A 14,214-nucleotide genomic window follows, 5' to 3' on the forward strand; every position below is an offset into this window, starting at 1 on the left:
TATTTATGTGTTAATGTTCCTAATTTTTTAATTTCTTGTATAACATTCTAAAAACATGTATTCTGTCTTCAGCTAAGTTTTTAAGAAAAAAACAAAACCTAAATTCCCCAAGCGCTCTGCAACGGACCAGCAAATGAGACTTACATCATACTTAAATGCAGAGAACTCGGTTACACACATTTGCAAACATAAGAGAAGCCACTAACCACATACTCCATGATACTATATATAATATATATTCTTGTTTCAAAATTGAGCCAGCTCACCTAAAGACACCCCAAAATCTCCTAGTATGGCACTGTAAGGATCTGCTACTGATCCCATTCGTGCCTCTCAGAATAGTGATACACAAAATGGGAAATGCTCAGACTCCATTTATTCGTTGATCACGTGCAAAGGGGAGGGGGATTAGTTACAAGCCTACATTAAACAACCATTGATACCATATTTAAAATACAACACCCTTTTGTTGCCTTAAATAATTCTGAGAATTATTTTTTAAGAGAATTATTATATTTTATATATAAACTTCCTCAAGATTCCCCATTGGAGCTTCCAGTATATTCTCTACGACCCATATACACCAGAGACTGATTTTTACAGCAATCAGTTAACATAGAAGTATGTGTTTATACTTGTGGGAGGAAACTGGAATACCTGGAAGAAACCCACTCGTACACACAAACTCCACAAAGACCGGCTCTTACTGAGAGTGCAATGCGAGCCAATATGGTACTGTTATGGTCTGATTCTGACTGTGGCCTAAAATGCAATTGTCACCATTAATAACATCCTTTTGAATACTGCATTAACTTTATTGCTGAATCCATCTGTTATTTTCCCTCTTATCTTCAACTATTTTATTCTCAGTAGGCAAAGAGTCTTATGCTACTCTGTTATGGCGCGTCTCATCAAGGGCCACAACATCTGATTTAGACACAGCCATTATTAACCATGGCTGCATATGCACCCCTAGATTTTGTTATGCACCATCTTGGACAATGTTCACTAAAGTATAAGTAAGATGACAATTTTGCTATCCTGATCTATTTTATTTATTATTTATTTATTAACAGTTTCTTATATAGCGCAGCATATTCCATTGAGCTTTACAATTAGAACAACAGTAATAGAACAAAACTGGGTAAAAACAGACAGACATAGAAGTAGGAAGGCCCTGCTCACAAGCTTACAATCTATAGTGTACATCATTTTGGTATCATGCTGGTATTTATTTGTAACAATTAAACCTTTTTTTTGTGTATGATTAGATGTTTATTCAAAGCTGGTACAAGTTTAATTCATCATAGTAATAACTAAAGCTGTGATCATTTATGTTGTGTTTAAATATTTTTCTGTAGACTGTCTACTCAATGGCTTCTTTTCCATTCCCACAACTCGCTGAATTGAGGGAGAAGTACACATATAACATCACACCTTTCCCAGCACCAGTCAAATCTGCTTCATTTTCTGGGTAAGGTTAAATGTGGATTTGCAATGTAATGTTTTATCAGTTAATTAAAAAATATATTCAGGAAGTAGGATGATAGTATGCTGCGCTAATCTTTTAAATGAAGCTGCTTAGTAATGGATTAAATTGATTAGGATTAAAGCCCTGAGGCTGAGACCAAGCGCTGGTGTGTGTGTTTATGCAGCAATGGTGTAAATACAAATAAAAAGTAAAAAAAAAAAAATTAACAAAAATGAATAAAAGAGCAAATGATATATATTTTTTTAAATATATAAACAATAAAAAATGCATATAAGGTTAAATTAAATAATAATAAATGTTAAGGAAGGGTAGGGAGAATAGACAGAAATGGGAAGGTAGTATAGAGCATAGCAAAGAGAAATACAATAAAAACAATAAATGGTTTAAAGCCTCTGGACAATTTGGGAGCAGTAGATGCCACAGAGATAAAACCGTTCTTTTACTGCCAGTCATTTTCTCCGCAAAGGGTACTGTCCCTGATTTACCCTAAAAAAATCCAAGAGGGTCAACATGACCTGTCTCCTGCTGCAAGAGGTTACAATTGCGGCACAGACTACACCGGAAGTCTGCGCACCCGATTCCTGTGATGTCAGACAGCTGCGTTGACCCGTGATTGTGCCACTGCTCTGCTTTGCTCCTGCTTACACTTTTGTGGGGCTCCAATACTCAAACGCATTTCGAATCTGATTCTTTTTCAAGGCTTTTTGATCTCTTCTCAGGTTGTCCTTTATATAGACAAAAACCTATGTTAAAAAAAGAATATTTGGCGGCCGCCACATGTACCAGGAGGTGCTTGTGCATTAAAAGGGGGAATTTTCTCATGCTATGTTTTTCAAGATGGGGGGGAATGAAGGTTTAGAGAATTAAGCACTGAAAAATAATTGAAATTGGGAAATAGAATAAAAGAAAAAATAAATGTGGTCACAGATACCGTGTGTATCGGCTGATAATGGTAAGGTAAAAATGGACTGGAATTGATTAGCCAGATAGCGTTATCGGGATAAAAAGCCCGTTAATACCGTGCGGTAACTCACTGCACTTAATAGGTTACCGCCCTAAGTATAGAATTGTTTGTCCTGCATATTTGAGCTGACCCTCAAAGTTAGATATATAAAAATAGATGAGGAGCGCTGTCAGATGCAATAGATATTTATTAATTAATTCATTCTTTCAAATTTGTTATTCACAATACTAACATTGGAAAATAAAATAATAACATTACATATAAAAATACACTAAAATCAATTATTTAAACTACAAAGCTCGACAAGGACTTCACAACAGATTTGGGCAATAATTATAATATTATTCCTCCTATAGAGCAGTAATAGATAGTAACACAGCAATGTCTCAAAGATCTATTACAACTTAAGTTGTCAAAATAGCAAAATAGTTGTCAGTGACGGCTACTAGAAACAAATTCTACTGAAAATGTTATCCACAGCAGTGGTTAGGAGGGGTGGTCTTCTGTATGCCGACTGACGGGATCCCGGCGCACAGTATACCGGCGCCGGGATCCCGACAGCCGGCATACCGACACTTATTTTCCCTCGTGGGGGTCCACGACCCCCCTGGAGGGAGAATAAATTAGTGTGGCGCCACCGTGCCCGTAGCGTGGCGAGCGCAGCGATCCCGCAAGGGGCTCATTTGCGCTCGCCACACTGTCGGTAAGCCGGCGGTCGGGCTCCCGGCGCCGGTATGCTGGTCGCCGGGAGCCCGACCGCCGGCATATCGTAGTGAACCCGTTAGGAGTGGTGTAGCGATTTGTCGCAAGTTGCTTTCAGCTCAGAATGCTATATTGTATCAATTTATTTCAATCAAAAGAATTAGATAGTCATTTGCAAAAAGCTACTTAATGTAAATGCATCCCACAGAGCATATTTTGGTAGATTCAATCACTCAGGTTTCCAATAATGATCTTCATTGACCGCACCTGTTTTTTTCCTGGTAGTGTGCATGCAGTTTACCAAGCAGTTTACACACTCTCTCTTTTACTGGAAAGTTGAATTTTGGGGGGGATAGTGATCCACCCAAGATTAGATTCCAATCGCTGTGTGTGTGCCCCAATGTCCGTGTATAACAATTGACATCTCCTGGCGTGCTCGGCTAGAGGTCGTTACCTCAGTGTTGCTGGAGTCCCAGTCGTTCCAAGCTGCGGCTACCTGTACCGTACCTGCTCTGATCCTGCTGTTTCTCAGCATTACCGCCGTAACTGTCCCACTACTGAGGAATGAGGAGATCAGCCTGTGATCCTGCTTGTCACAAATTTAGTCAATTGTAGGAGTGTCCGCAGTCCCAGGGCCCGTGGAATACTGGGCTTTGCTTGACGCATTTCTCTGCCACTAACAGGGGACCGTTAGTAGTTACCAGTGGCAAACGCAGGATTTGCATGGGGGGGGTATTCAGAACTGGGTGGAGCCAAGCAAGGGGGTGGGGACTGAGGTGACCCAGTATATGCTGGGTCCGTAAAACTAGTGTGTCTGTGTGTATATATACATACCTCCCAACTTTTCATATCTGGTAGGAGGGACACGCGCGCGCTCCGGGAAAAGGGGTGTGACCTAAGAAAAGGGGGCATGGCTTCGCGGGAGGACCTGCGATCGCGAGCCACACCCCCATTTTCGTCACTAAGGGGGCATGCCCAGCGCTCAGTGAGCCACTGGCATGCCCCCTCTCCCTCTGACTTCAGTGAATAGATGCTGTGCGCATGCGCACAGCCTCTATTCACCGCTGCTCTGCTAAGCAGGGCAGTGAGAGACAGAGCCTCCCAACTGCAGAAAAATGTCCCTGATTATATCCAAAATATTCTGTCTGTTTTTTTCCATTGGTATAAACCAGGAATACCATTGCTTTTGGGAACACAATATTTTACATGTTCTAGCTTATAAAATGCTACATACACACTATGAATAACCATATCATGAATCAAAAGCAAAGCAATACATTACGCATTATGTGGCTTGTCACGGTTATTGTTACAGACACCCAAGTAAAATGCGAGACAGCGATGAGGAAAATGACATTGATGAGGAAGATATAAATGCCAATTCTGTTGGATGTCTTGGCCCATTTAGTGGACTGTTGTCCCCAGAATTTCAAAAATACCAGAAGCAAATTAAAGGTAACTAAATTGGTTTCACAATGCAGAATTGATTTGAGAATGAATTCTATTGCTTGTCTTCCAAAAGTTTAATAGTTTTTATTTCCTCAACGACTGGTAAACTCCATATAGGTGTGTTATGAGAGAAATATTAATAACCTTCTGACGTGTAACTATAGTGTGTTTTTAATTTTTTAGAAACTTGTAAGAATTGATTATACAATATTTAAGATCAGCTTATTCTTTAGAAAGAAAAATATTGTCTAATGAATGCCAGACTTCCTTTTATTGCTACAAAGAACCTTTCTAAGCTGAACATGACTGATAATGAAAAACAATGTCCTTTATCTACACAAAGGGAATATCTACAATACATACAACATAGTGCCTACAGAGTTTGATTGATGTGATTTAATTTATTTTTTATTTTTTCCTTTAAAATACACATTTCCATTCTGCTTACATTGAAGCCTTAAGGTGCATACACAGGGGTCGTTTACAGCCACGATGTGGGAGTTCCTGATCAAACGGAACGACACATCGGTCTATGTGTATGACCGATGCAGATGGCGATGTGCGCACCTGCAGGTTACTAGCAACAGCCCCTGATCTTTTGAACATGCTAGAAGATCAGGGACTGTTGTTAGCGATGCCATGCTGTCGAATGCAGCATGGCCCCCACGCCGCCGTTCGCCGCTGCTGGCATCAGCAAGTGTGTATACACACTTGCCATCTGTGTGTATATTCATTTGCAACGTTTGTTACAGAATCAGTCCGGAACACAGAAGCATACAGATGTGTCCTCCTACGTTGTTGCAGTCACGTTAAACAGCCCTTCTAGTCGTGTCTAGTCGTGAGCATGTTTATTAACATCTGACATCTTTTTGTGCATTTTTCCCCCGAAAATGCATTTTATTTGCATCACTATGTGAAGAAGACACACAAGCAGATATAGGCTGATTAAAATTATATTTGGCATGCTTATATTCTGTGCGCAACTGCAGCTGTATCTACTGTACATACAAAATGCTATATTAGTGTTTTACTCGAACACTGTAACATAGAATTTCGTATGCAGATGCAGTCGCACACAGAATATTGGCATGCCACTTATTATTTTAATTAGCAGAGTCTGCGTGTACATCCTGTTTGCATAGCGATGCGAATAAGGTGCATTTTTGGAAAAACAGGCACCCAACATTAGCAGAGCTGCCTGGGACTGCTGGTACCCTCATGCCAGGCATCTCACAGTGCATGGGGTATTGAGACTAGATGAAGACAGGAGGTCAGGAGGCATATATTGTATCTTGTGGGTGAATGATGATGACTATGATCACAATTGTCAGACGCTTTTGTCTGTGGGCATCTTAATCCCTCCCATTGATTGTAAATAAATTAATGTAGCTACTGCAGTCTGTTCTCATGATTTAGTCTGTGTTTGCAGTCAGCTGATTTGTAAAGGGGAAGACTTGTTTGTACTTGAACTTAATTACGGCTTGTGTCTGTATTTCATTTTTTTTTTTACATGATAAAAGCAACTTGAAAGTGTATTAATAACACTGTCCAAAACTGTCTTATGTATATGACAGTATATTAAAGTACTATATTGTGTTCAGATTATGTACTGTAACTATAGTATTTACCACTACTGCTAACCATAAACCAGTCACATATACTGTACTACTATTTTTTGTCATAGTGTAAACCTGGTGCATGTACTTTATTCAGGGCCAGGGCCAGTTCTGTACATACAGTAAGTACGCACCAGAGTAGAGTGCAATAGTAAGACACTTTGACATGATCACATGCAGAAATAAGCTCCAGTGGGGGAAGTGGCAGTCTGTCTGTCAGCTGCCTCACAGCATTGTGTTTATGGGCAAGCCATGGCTCCTTTGCTTGGGCGGCTGCTATTCCGGGCAACATCAAGTCGCACTGGCATTGGGCTGCAGCGGGTGGTTTGTGAGGAATCCCTGACCTGAGGTCTCTGCTGAGCCTGCAGTGGACAGGCCAGTTTCCCATTACCATCAAGTATCCTCACTCCTGAAAGTAAGGTATAATTATGTAAGGGGCATTACGAATGTGGACATAATGTAAGGGGCACTACTAATGTGGTTATAATGTAATGGGCATTATTAGTGTGGGCATAATGTGAGGGCACTACTAATTTGGTACATAATGTAAGGGTCATTACTATTGTGGACATAATGTAAGGGGCATTACTAATGTAGGCATAATGTAAGGAGCAGCACATCACGGACAGTGGCTACATTTCAAATTAGACTCCAGATGTGAGCACATCGCTGCTCGCGGGACAGGCTGACAGTCAGGAGCAGACACTCCTGATTGGCTGTAAACCCTGCAAAGTCACCATCAAATTTGAAATGCCTCATCCGCAGAGCACGGGTATCGGGGGAATCTGTGTCACATGCTGCCTCTATGAGTCACGGTCATCCCTCTACACCAGAGGTTCTCAGGCACGGTCCTCAAGGCACCCCAACAGTCCAGGTTTTAAGTAGATCCATGCTTAGCCACAGTTTACTTAATTAGTAGCTCAGTCAATTTGATATAACCATCTATTCTGAGCCATGGATATACTTATAGTGCGTTTGAGAACCTCTGCTATACACACAGCTCGCTGTGTCAGTGTCGCAGCCTCTATTGCAGGAATGGGGAATCTTCGGCCCTCCAGCTGTTGTTGAACTACGCATCCCAGCATACCCTTCAACAGTTTTAGCATGGCCAAATAGCAAAACTGTAGCAAGGTATGCTGGTATGTGTAGTTCAACAACAGCTGGAGGGCCAAAGGTTCCCCATCCCTGCTCTATTGCTTACTCTTACCCTCTCCAGGTCACTATGATCCTTCTCCAGGTCACTATTATCCCTCTAAACACAGCAGTATCTGCGCTGTTCTCTCTCTGTTCTAGTGTAGCCGCCACCTACAGGTCACTATTTTCCCTCTCCAGGTCACTATTATCTTTCCACACACAGCAGTGTCTGCACTGTTCTCCATAGCTCATTATTATTCCTTTACATGCAGTGGTGCAAGTACAATTTTCTCCTGCAGAGTCCACAGGATAACATTGGGATATGAGGTAGCGACAGCGGATTGGCACCAAACGATCAAAACTTTCAGCTCGTTATGCTAGACACTGTAATGCCCACTAAACATTATGCCACACCCTGTAATGCCTGACATATTTTACCACACCGTAACGCCTGTTACATATTTTGCCACACGCAGTTATACCACTGACACCATTTTATGTCCCAAACACAATAATAACCCTAATAAATTATGCCCCAGCTGTGGGCTGGTGGTACGGAGTACCACCACCATATTTCTTAATGGTACTCCGTACCACCCTACTTTCAGCACTGTTTACATGTCACTATTATCTCTGTACACACAAGAGTCTGCATCTTACTCGCTGCCACTACATGCCACTATTAGTAGTGCCACCCACATTTTTGACATCACCACCCACTTTGGGGTAGGGAGGTTATGTGGGGGGTCACACCTGCCAGTTTTGGCAGTCCTGGACCCCACAATTTCTGATGGGAGCCATGACTGCACTACAGTTTTCTTCTGATGTAAACCCTGCACACATGCTACTCTTTCAGAGCTGAACCTCCCTTCAGATGCATTTTTGCTGTATGCTGTCAGATTCATCTTTTTTTTTTTTAAGAGCGTTTTCACCAATTTTCTTTTTTTTAAATTGTAAAATGCTTTAAACTCAGTATAAGCTCCATAGTGTGCAATGTCAAATGTACCAAGCATGGGAGTTAGTCACTTTAGATTTACAAGTTGGCATAAAGTGTCCAACTTGTCTCTTTGTTTCAGGGCCCTTTAAAGCGACACCTGTTATACTTTTTTTTTTAACTGAGATCTTTGCATTCTCTGTCATTAGATCAAAAAGAGGAACAAAGTTTGAAATTTGGCAACATTGCAGAGCTCAGTCCAGGTGCAATAGATTCCTGTCGGGGGGAATATCACGCTGTGTTTAATAGTATGATGATGGAACGCATGACAACAGATATCAATGCCCTAAAGCAGCAATATTCCAGGATCAAGAAGAGGCAGCTGCAGCAGATTCACCAGGTTTACATTAGAGCAGGTACCCCTATTGTACTGTTGTCTTGTACAGCCAATTTGTAACCTTTTTTTGTTTGTTAAGCTCTTCAACATGGATCATCTTTTATGAAGTTTTATATGAAATATTTTTGCTGAAGCCAAGTGAAACAAAGTAGATACAAAGGATGCAGGGTAGGAGAGTTCAGTCCATATATTATGGAAGGTTCCAATGTGGTCCAGCAATGTAGACACTACTTTGACAAACATACAACACTTAATTTGTTTTTGAAATACAAAACTTGGATGCCCTTCTTACATAATGTTTGTTAAGTCCAAAAACACCATCCCCTGTTTTCTTTGAAAGAGTAAAACAATTCCAGGAATTAATTTCCACTAGTTCTGTTTTCTATTGGACTGTTGGCAAAGTTAGAACTTAACGCTTCCCAGTGGTAAAAACAGGCAACTGGAGCCCTGTATGTATTTTTGTTTTAAAGTAAAATGCCAGCCAATTGCACTGAAAACATACATAACTTTTTCGCATAGCATAGTAATGTAAAACAACAAAATGTTATTTTTAAGAAGTGGCTCGACCCATTATGCCACTGCTATAAAACAAATAAACAAGTAAAACAAAATAAGTAACATCAGAAGGTAGAAATTGGAATTTTGAAAAATGTGTCCAAAAACCCACTCAACAGTTATCAGTCTATCCATGCATCTATCCATCGGAACACAAATTTAGGCCCAGATTTATTAAGCCTTGGAGGGTGATAAATAGCACAGTGACATAGTGCCAACCAACCAGCTCCTAACTGTCATTGTTCAAACCCAACCTGTAACATGACAGGAGCTGGTTGGTTGCTACATTATCACTGCAATGTATCACTCTCCAAGGCTTGATAAATCTGGGCCTTAGTCGGTCCATACTGGCTCTGAACCCCCGCTATAATTTTATTGCTAATTGTTGCGTGCTGTAAGAAACACTATCCTGGTTTGGTTTTGAGGTAGTGTTTGGTTTGGTTTTGAGGTAGATTTATTGTTCATGAACTCAAAATATAAAACTGCCAACTGAAATGATTTTCCCAGTTTTATGCAGTAAATCATTAGATTTGCCAATTTCATTTGCACAAAGAAGAATGCTAATGCGTAGCTCATTTGCAATGTCATTTAATTACACATTTTATGTTTTATTAACATAGGACTTGAAGAAGAAAAAGATCCTGGGATCCCATTTGATCCCAGGGATCAGCTGACTAATGGTATTTAAATGAAAACTTTTTTTGTTTTTGGGTTTCTTGGTTCAGTTTCTAACCAATATGCCTGGTCATCCTTTTTGATGGAACATCTAGATAAATATGCATAGCTAACAAAATAAATGTTCAACAAGTATATTTCTTGATTATTGTGCAGTAGGAGCATTTGTTACTCTTGGGATATGATTGCACATACCTGCTCCATATTTACCTACAATGGAATATTGCGCATAATAACCAGCTTGATGTTATAGCTGGCTATCATATTATAGCTCATAGGATTAGTTTGTTTTACTCTAAAATATGTTTTCCACTGAAAAGGATTACTATTCATGTTTCTATAGAAGGAATAAGTTTAAATTACTATCTTGCTCTAATTATTTTTCTTCAAATAGAAGTATTTGAAAATGTATAACTTTAACTGCTTGCATATATGTTAATAATTGGTGGATGGTGATGGTACTTAATTTCTGTTTACAGCCATACATGTCGCTAAACTCATTTGTAATTTTTGCACATTTCTTTCCGTAGTCACCCAATATTATTTTAAATCAGTAAGGAATCCCTAAAAGTTTACATAAGTTATCATGATCTGAAGATTTTTACAGTATGTCCAGAAGGAAATTTTAGTTGTCTAATAACTTTATAGATGTTCAAGGGTTTTCCCCTTCCCATCACACCTAGAACATGTAATATAATGCAGTCCTCTTTCTACAAGCCTGTGCTACAAAGCTGCATACTGTATATGCAAATAATACACGTTTAGTATCCCATATCCAAAATGCTTGGGACCAGAAGTGTTTTGGATATCGGATTTTTCCGTATTTTGGAAATAATTGCATACCATAATGAGATATCATGGTGATGGGAAGTCTAAGCACAGAATATATTTGTTTCATATACTCCTTATACACACAGCCTGATGGTCATTTTAGCCAATATTTTTAATAACTTTGTTTACTAAACAAAGTTTGAGTACCTTGAGCCATCAGAAAACACAGGTTTCACTATCTCAGTCATACTCCAAAAATTCTGTTTTTCAAAATATTCTGTGTATTGAAATATTTGGATATGGGATACTCGACATGTACTTCCAAATTAACACTTCTTTTTTTATGTTGTTCTGGACACCTAAGTGTACCCATCACTTAACATAAGTACTGTTGGTGGTGCAGAGGGCGACCTATGCCCTGCACTTGACCATGCCCCCTAGTACTGTGGCCAAGCCAATTTCTTGGCGGCACTGTAAGAATATCTACATTTATCTACATACCACTTGTGTGATCCCCTTACTTAACGATATTGTTCTTGGCTTGTAGTTACCTCTCTTATGCCATTAATTTTCTGTGTGTAGGAGTAACCTAATCGAAATTCTCAGCTGTAATGATAGTGCAGAACTAAAGATGTCACTCCCAATTGGGGTTTGGGGGAGAAGAAATAAATAGAATTTAGAACTGTTTTTTTCTTTCTCTTATACTCATTTTAGTGGTCTAAATATGCTCACTGTTTTTAATGTGTGGTTATATTTAAGGTGTGATCATATGAAAAAATACAACATTCAAGTCAAGTCAAAATTAACTTATTAATATATATCAACATTCTTTCTGCTAAAATATGTCCTTCTATTTAACTTCATTCCAGATAAAGGGCCTGTGAGCAGCATTTTACAGTCACAAGTTAATCATTCTCCAGTTATAAACCATTTGTTGCTCGGCAAGAAGTTAAAACAAGTAAACAGGTCTTCTAAAAGCACAGTCATCCAATTGCCATCCTCTAAGTCAATGATATTTCCCAACGAAGAAACCAAAGGTAAGCTGAATTCTCCATGGCGGTCTCAAATCAGAGTTCACCGAAAAAACATTGCAAGGTCCAAAAGCCAGGTTGGCTATGGAGACACAATTGGACTTATAGAGGAGCAAAATGAAGTCCCCAAAGATCAGGTTGATGCAGACAAGAAAAGTGAGGACCTTGTGCAGCCACCTCCTGCTTTGGTGAGAGAAGAAAGCAGCTTGGATAGGACTGTTATGAAGGCTGATGGACATTCTCCAGTTCCTCTTTTTCAAGATGAAAATGCAAATGTGACTGTTGTACAGAGCAAGCTAGAGGCATTGCAGCTGAACCCCAGTAATGAAAATAAAGACAAGTCTGAGGTGATCCAGTCTAGTTCACACAATTCCCCAAGTGAAAGTGAAACATTCTCAAGATCACCCAAAGGGCATGTTTTTAGTCCTTTCCCCAGCGTTAAGCCACTTAGAAAATCCACAGCGGCAAGAAATTTGGGGTTGTATGGGCCAAACAATAGAACCCCAACAGTAAATTTCCCACATATGAGCAGAAGCTTCAACAAACCAGTCAACGGTGCCATTGGGAGTAAGAAGCGATAACACAGTCCTACCACTTTATTCTTCATGCAGACTTTTATTTTTAAAAGCCTTTCATTTTTCTGTCCCTATTCAGACCTTGCTGGTGTTTATGAAAATTGTTCTGTAGATTTGTGGTTCAGTGCGAGAGGCTGCTGCTTTGTTAAAGGTGATCTTATTGAAATGACACAGTTCAGGCCTTCAAATAAAATATACTAGCAAATTAATTTGAGAAGAATAATGTGATTTTCTGTTTAAGGGCTTCTTAACATTTTATTCATTTTGCCATATCTTCTGGGTATGCTATCAGCAGGCATTCCTGTATAAAAGTAGAGTACTACAAAATAAATGAGTCCTTTACTTGCTTGGTGGCAAGTCCTTATGTAAATTACTAAACTTAGGAGTAGATCCTTCGATGGCAGAAAATGCAGCGCATTGGAGTTCAGTACATGGAAAGCCACGTAAACTGCTTTGCATATTATCATCAGTTAATGAATATCACCATGTTATATGCTCTTATTAATTTTCTGTAATATACCTTAATTTACAGTAAAGTAAGGTAATGCAAATACTGGATGTTCACTGGAGCCAATATGTCGGGCCGTATTTATTACGTACGATCAATGTATAGAAGCACTTGTATTACTCCAGTAGTATTGTATGTATACTCAACATGTTTCAATAATTTATTGCATACTATCAGAATAGTCAAATATATAATTTATGTGTTGATTTATGTCTTTTTGCCTTCATCTAAATGTATTTAATTGGGACAATTTTATGTCCTACATGGCCTGATAATTTGTTTTTGGCTGGGTTTTGTGCAGTGAGACAAGCATGGAAATATGCATGTGTCTTCAGTCATTGGCACAGGACTGGGAAATGCAGTAATTTAAAGATGAAAGGGACAGTCACCAGCTAAATGCATAACGTTTGCATGCTGGCATTTTGTGTTGCCTTGCTCTTCAGATGTGTAATTGGAGAGTTTTATTTCTTTCTAGATTGTAGTTAGGATGTTTATGGTTTTCCTTTTTTTCATTAAAAACGTTAACTCACTTTTTTTATCTGTAAAATGTCTGCCCATCAGCTTCACTATTTCCCAAATGTCTCTCATATTTATAGTGCCAAAATGCATGGTTTCTTTGGAACGGTAAAATTACAAGGTTGGAAGTAGACATATGGTATGTATTGTCTCATAGCTTAGATTTCTTTCTTTGAATAATAAAGTACTGGAACAATTTTTTTTTTGTCTTAATGATTTGATTATCATGATATGAAGTGAACCTGTCCTCATAGGGAAGTGAATTATATTAAATATATGCACTGAAGTTGCAAAAGTCACGGTATACAGTAGGTGCCTAGTATCATGAAGGACCCCCTCTAGCCCAGCGAAGTGCAGCAAATTGATGTGGCATCGATTCCATAAGTGTACGGAAGACCTCTGGAGAGAAGTTCACCAATGCCATCTGAATAAATTTCCATTGCTCCTTGATATTTATACTGTGTGTGCAGGATCATGGGTGCGTATGGACCTCTCGACCACGTCCTGTAAGTGGGTTCATATCGGCGAATGTGGTTGCCACACCATTTATCAGACCTCCTGAGAGTATTCCTCTAACCAGTTCTGGGCAACATGGGACCGATAACACGGTGCATTATCCTGCTAGAATATTCCATCATTATTCGTGGTACATAAAATCCATGAAGGGCTGCATATGGTTGCCAAGCACTCCAATGTAGCGGTTAACGGTCAATGACTTATCAGTCCAGTGCACCTGCTGTCATTTTTATGCACCCCAGTTCCTATGTTTTCGTACATAGTTGCATCGCTTGACCTTGTTTCCACGTTGAAGTTATGGCTATTTAGCCGCAATTCTTCCATGAAGACCACTTCTGGACAGACTTCTCCGAAACAGTAGATGAGTATACCTGGGTCC

General features: G+C 39.4%; 1 protein-coding gene across 6 annotated transcripts in view; it reads left to right on the plus strand.

The window, feature by feature from the left end:
- TBC1D30 (TBC1 domain family member 30) overlaps nucleotides 1-13,517 on the plus strand; it is a 192,476-nt gene extending 178,959 nt beyond the window's left edge. For 4 of the 6 annotated variants that reach the window (XM_063927548.1, XM_063927550.1, XM_063927549.1 and 1 more), the window contains 5 exons: nucleotides 1,362-1,474; nucleotides 4,474-4,613; nucleotides 8,501-8,707; nucleotides 9,864-9,923; nucleotides 11,559-13,517. In XM_063927548.1, coding sequence (XP_063783618.1) covers nucleotides 1,362-1,474; nucleotides 4,474-4,613; nucleotides 8,501-8,707; nucleotides 9,864-9,923; nucleotides 11,559-12,301 — 1,263 coding nt within the window. In that variant the 3' untranslated portion in view covers nucleotides 12,302-13,517. The remainder of the gene's footprint in view (nucleotides 1-1,361; nucleotides 1,475-4,473; nucleotides 4,614-8,500; nucleotides 8,708-9,863; nucleotides 9,924-11,558) is intronic. The other 2 variants (XM_063927551.1, XM_063927553.1) reach the window with 1 other exon arrangement.
- Nucleotides 13,518-14,214: the final 697 nt, after the last annotated feature.

Source organism: Pseudophryne corroboree, chromosome 6 (genome assembly GCF_028390025.1).
Source record: "Pseudophryne corroboree isolate aPseCor3 chromosome 6, aPseCor3.hap2, whole genome shotgun sequence".
In the NCBI taxonomy this organism is placed as follows: Eukaryota; Metazoa; Chordata; class Amphibia; order Anura; family Myobatrachidae; genus Pseudophryne; species Pseudophryne corroboree.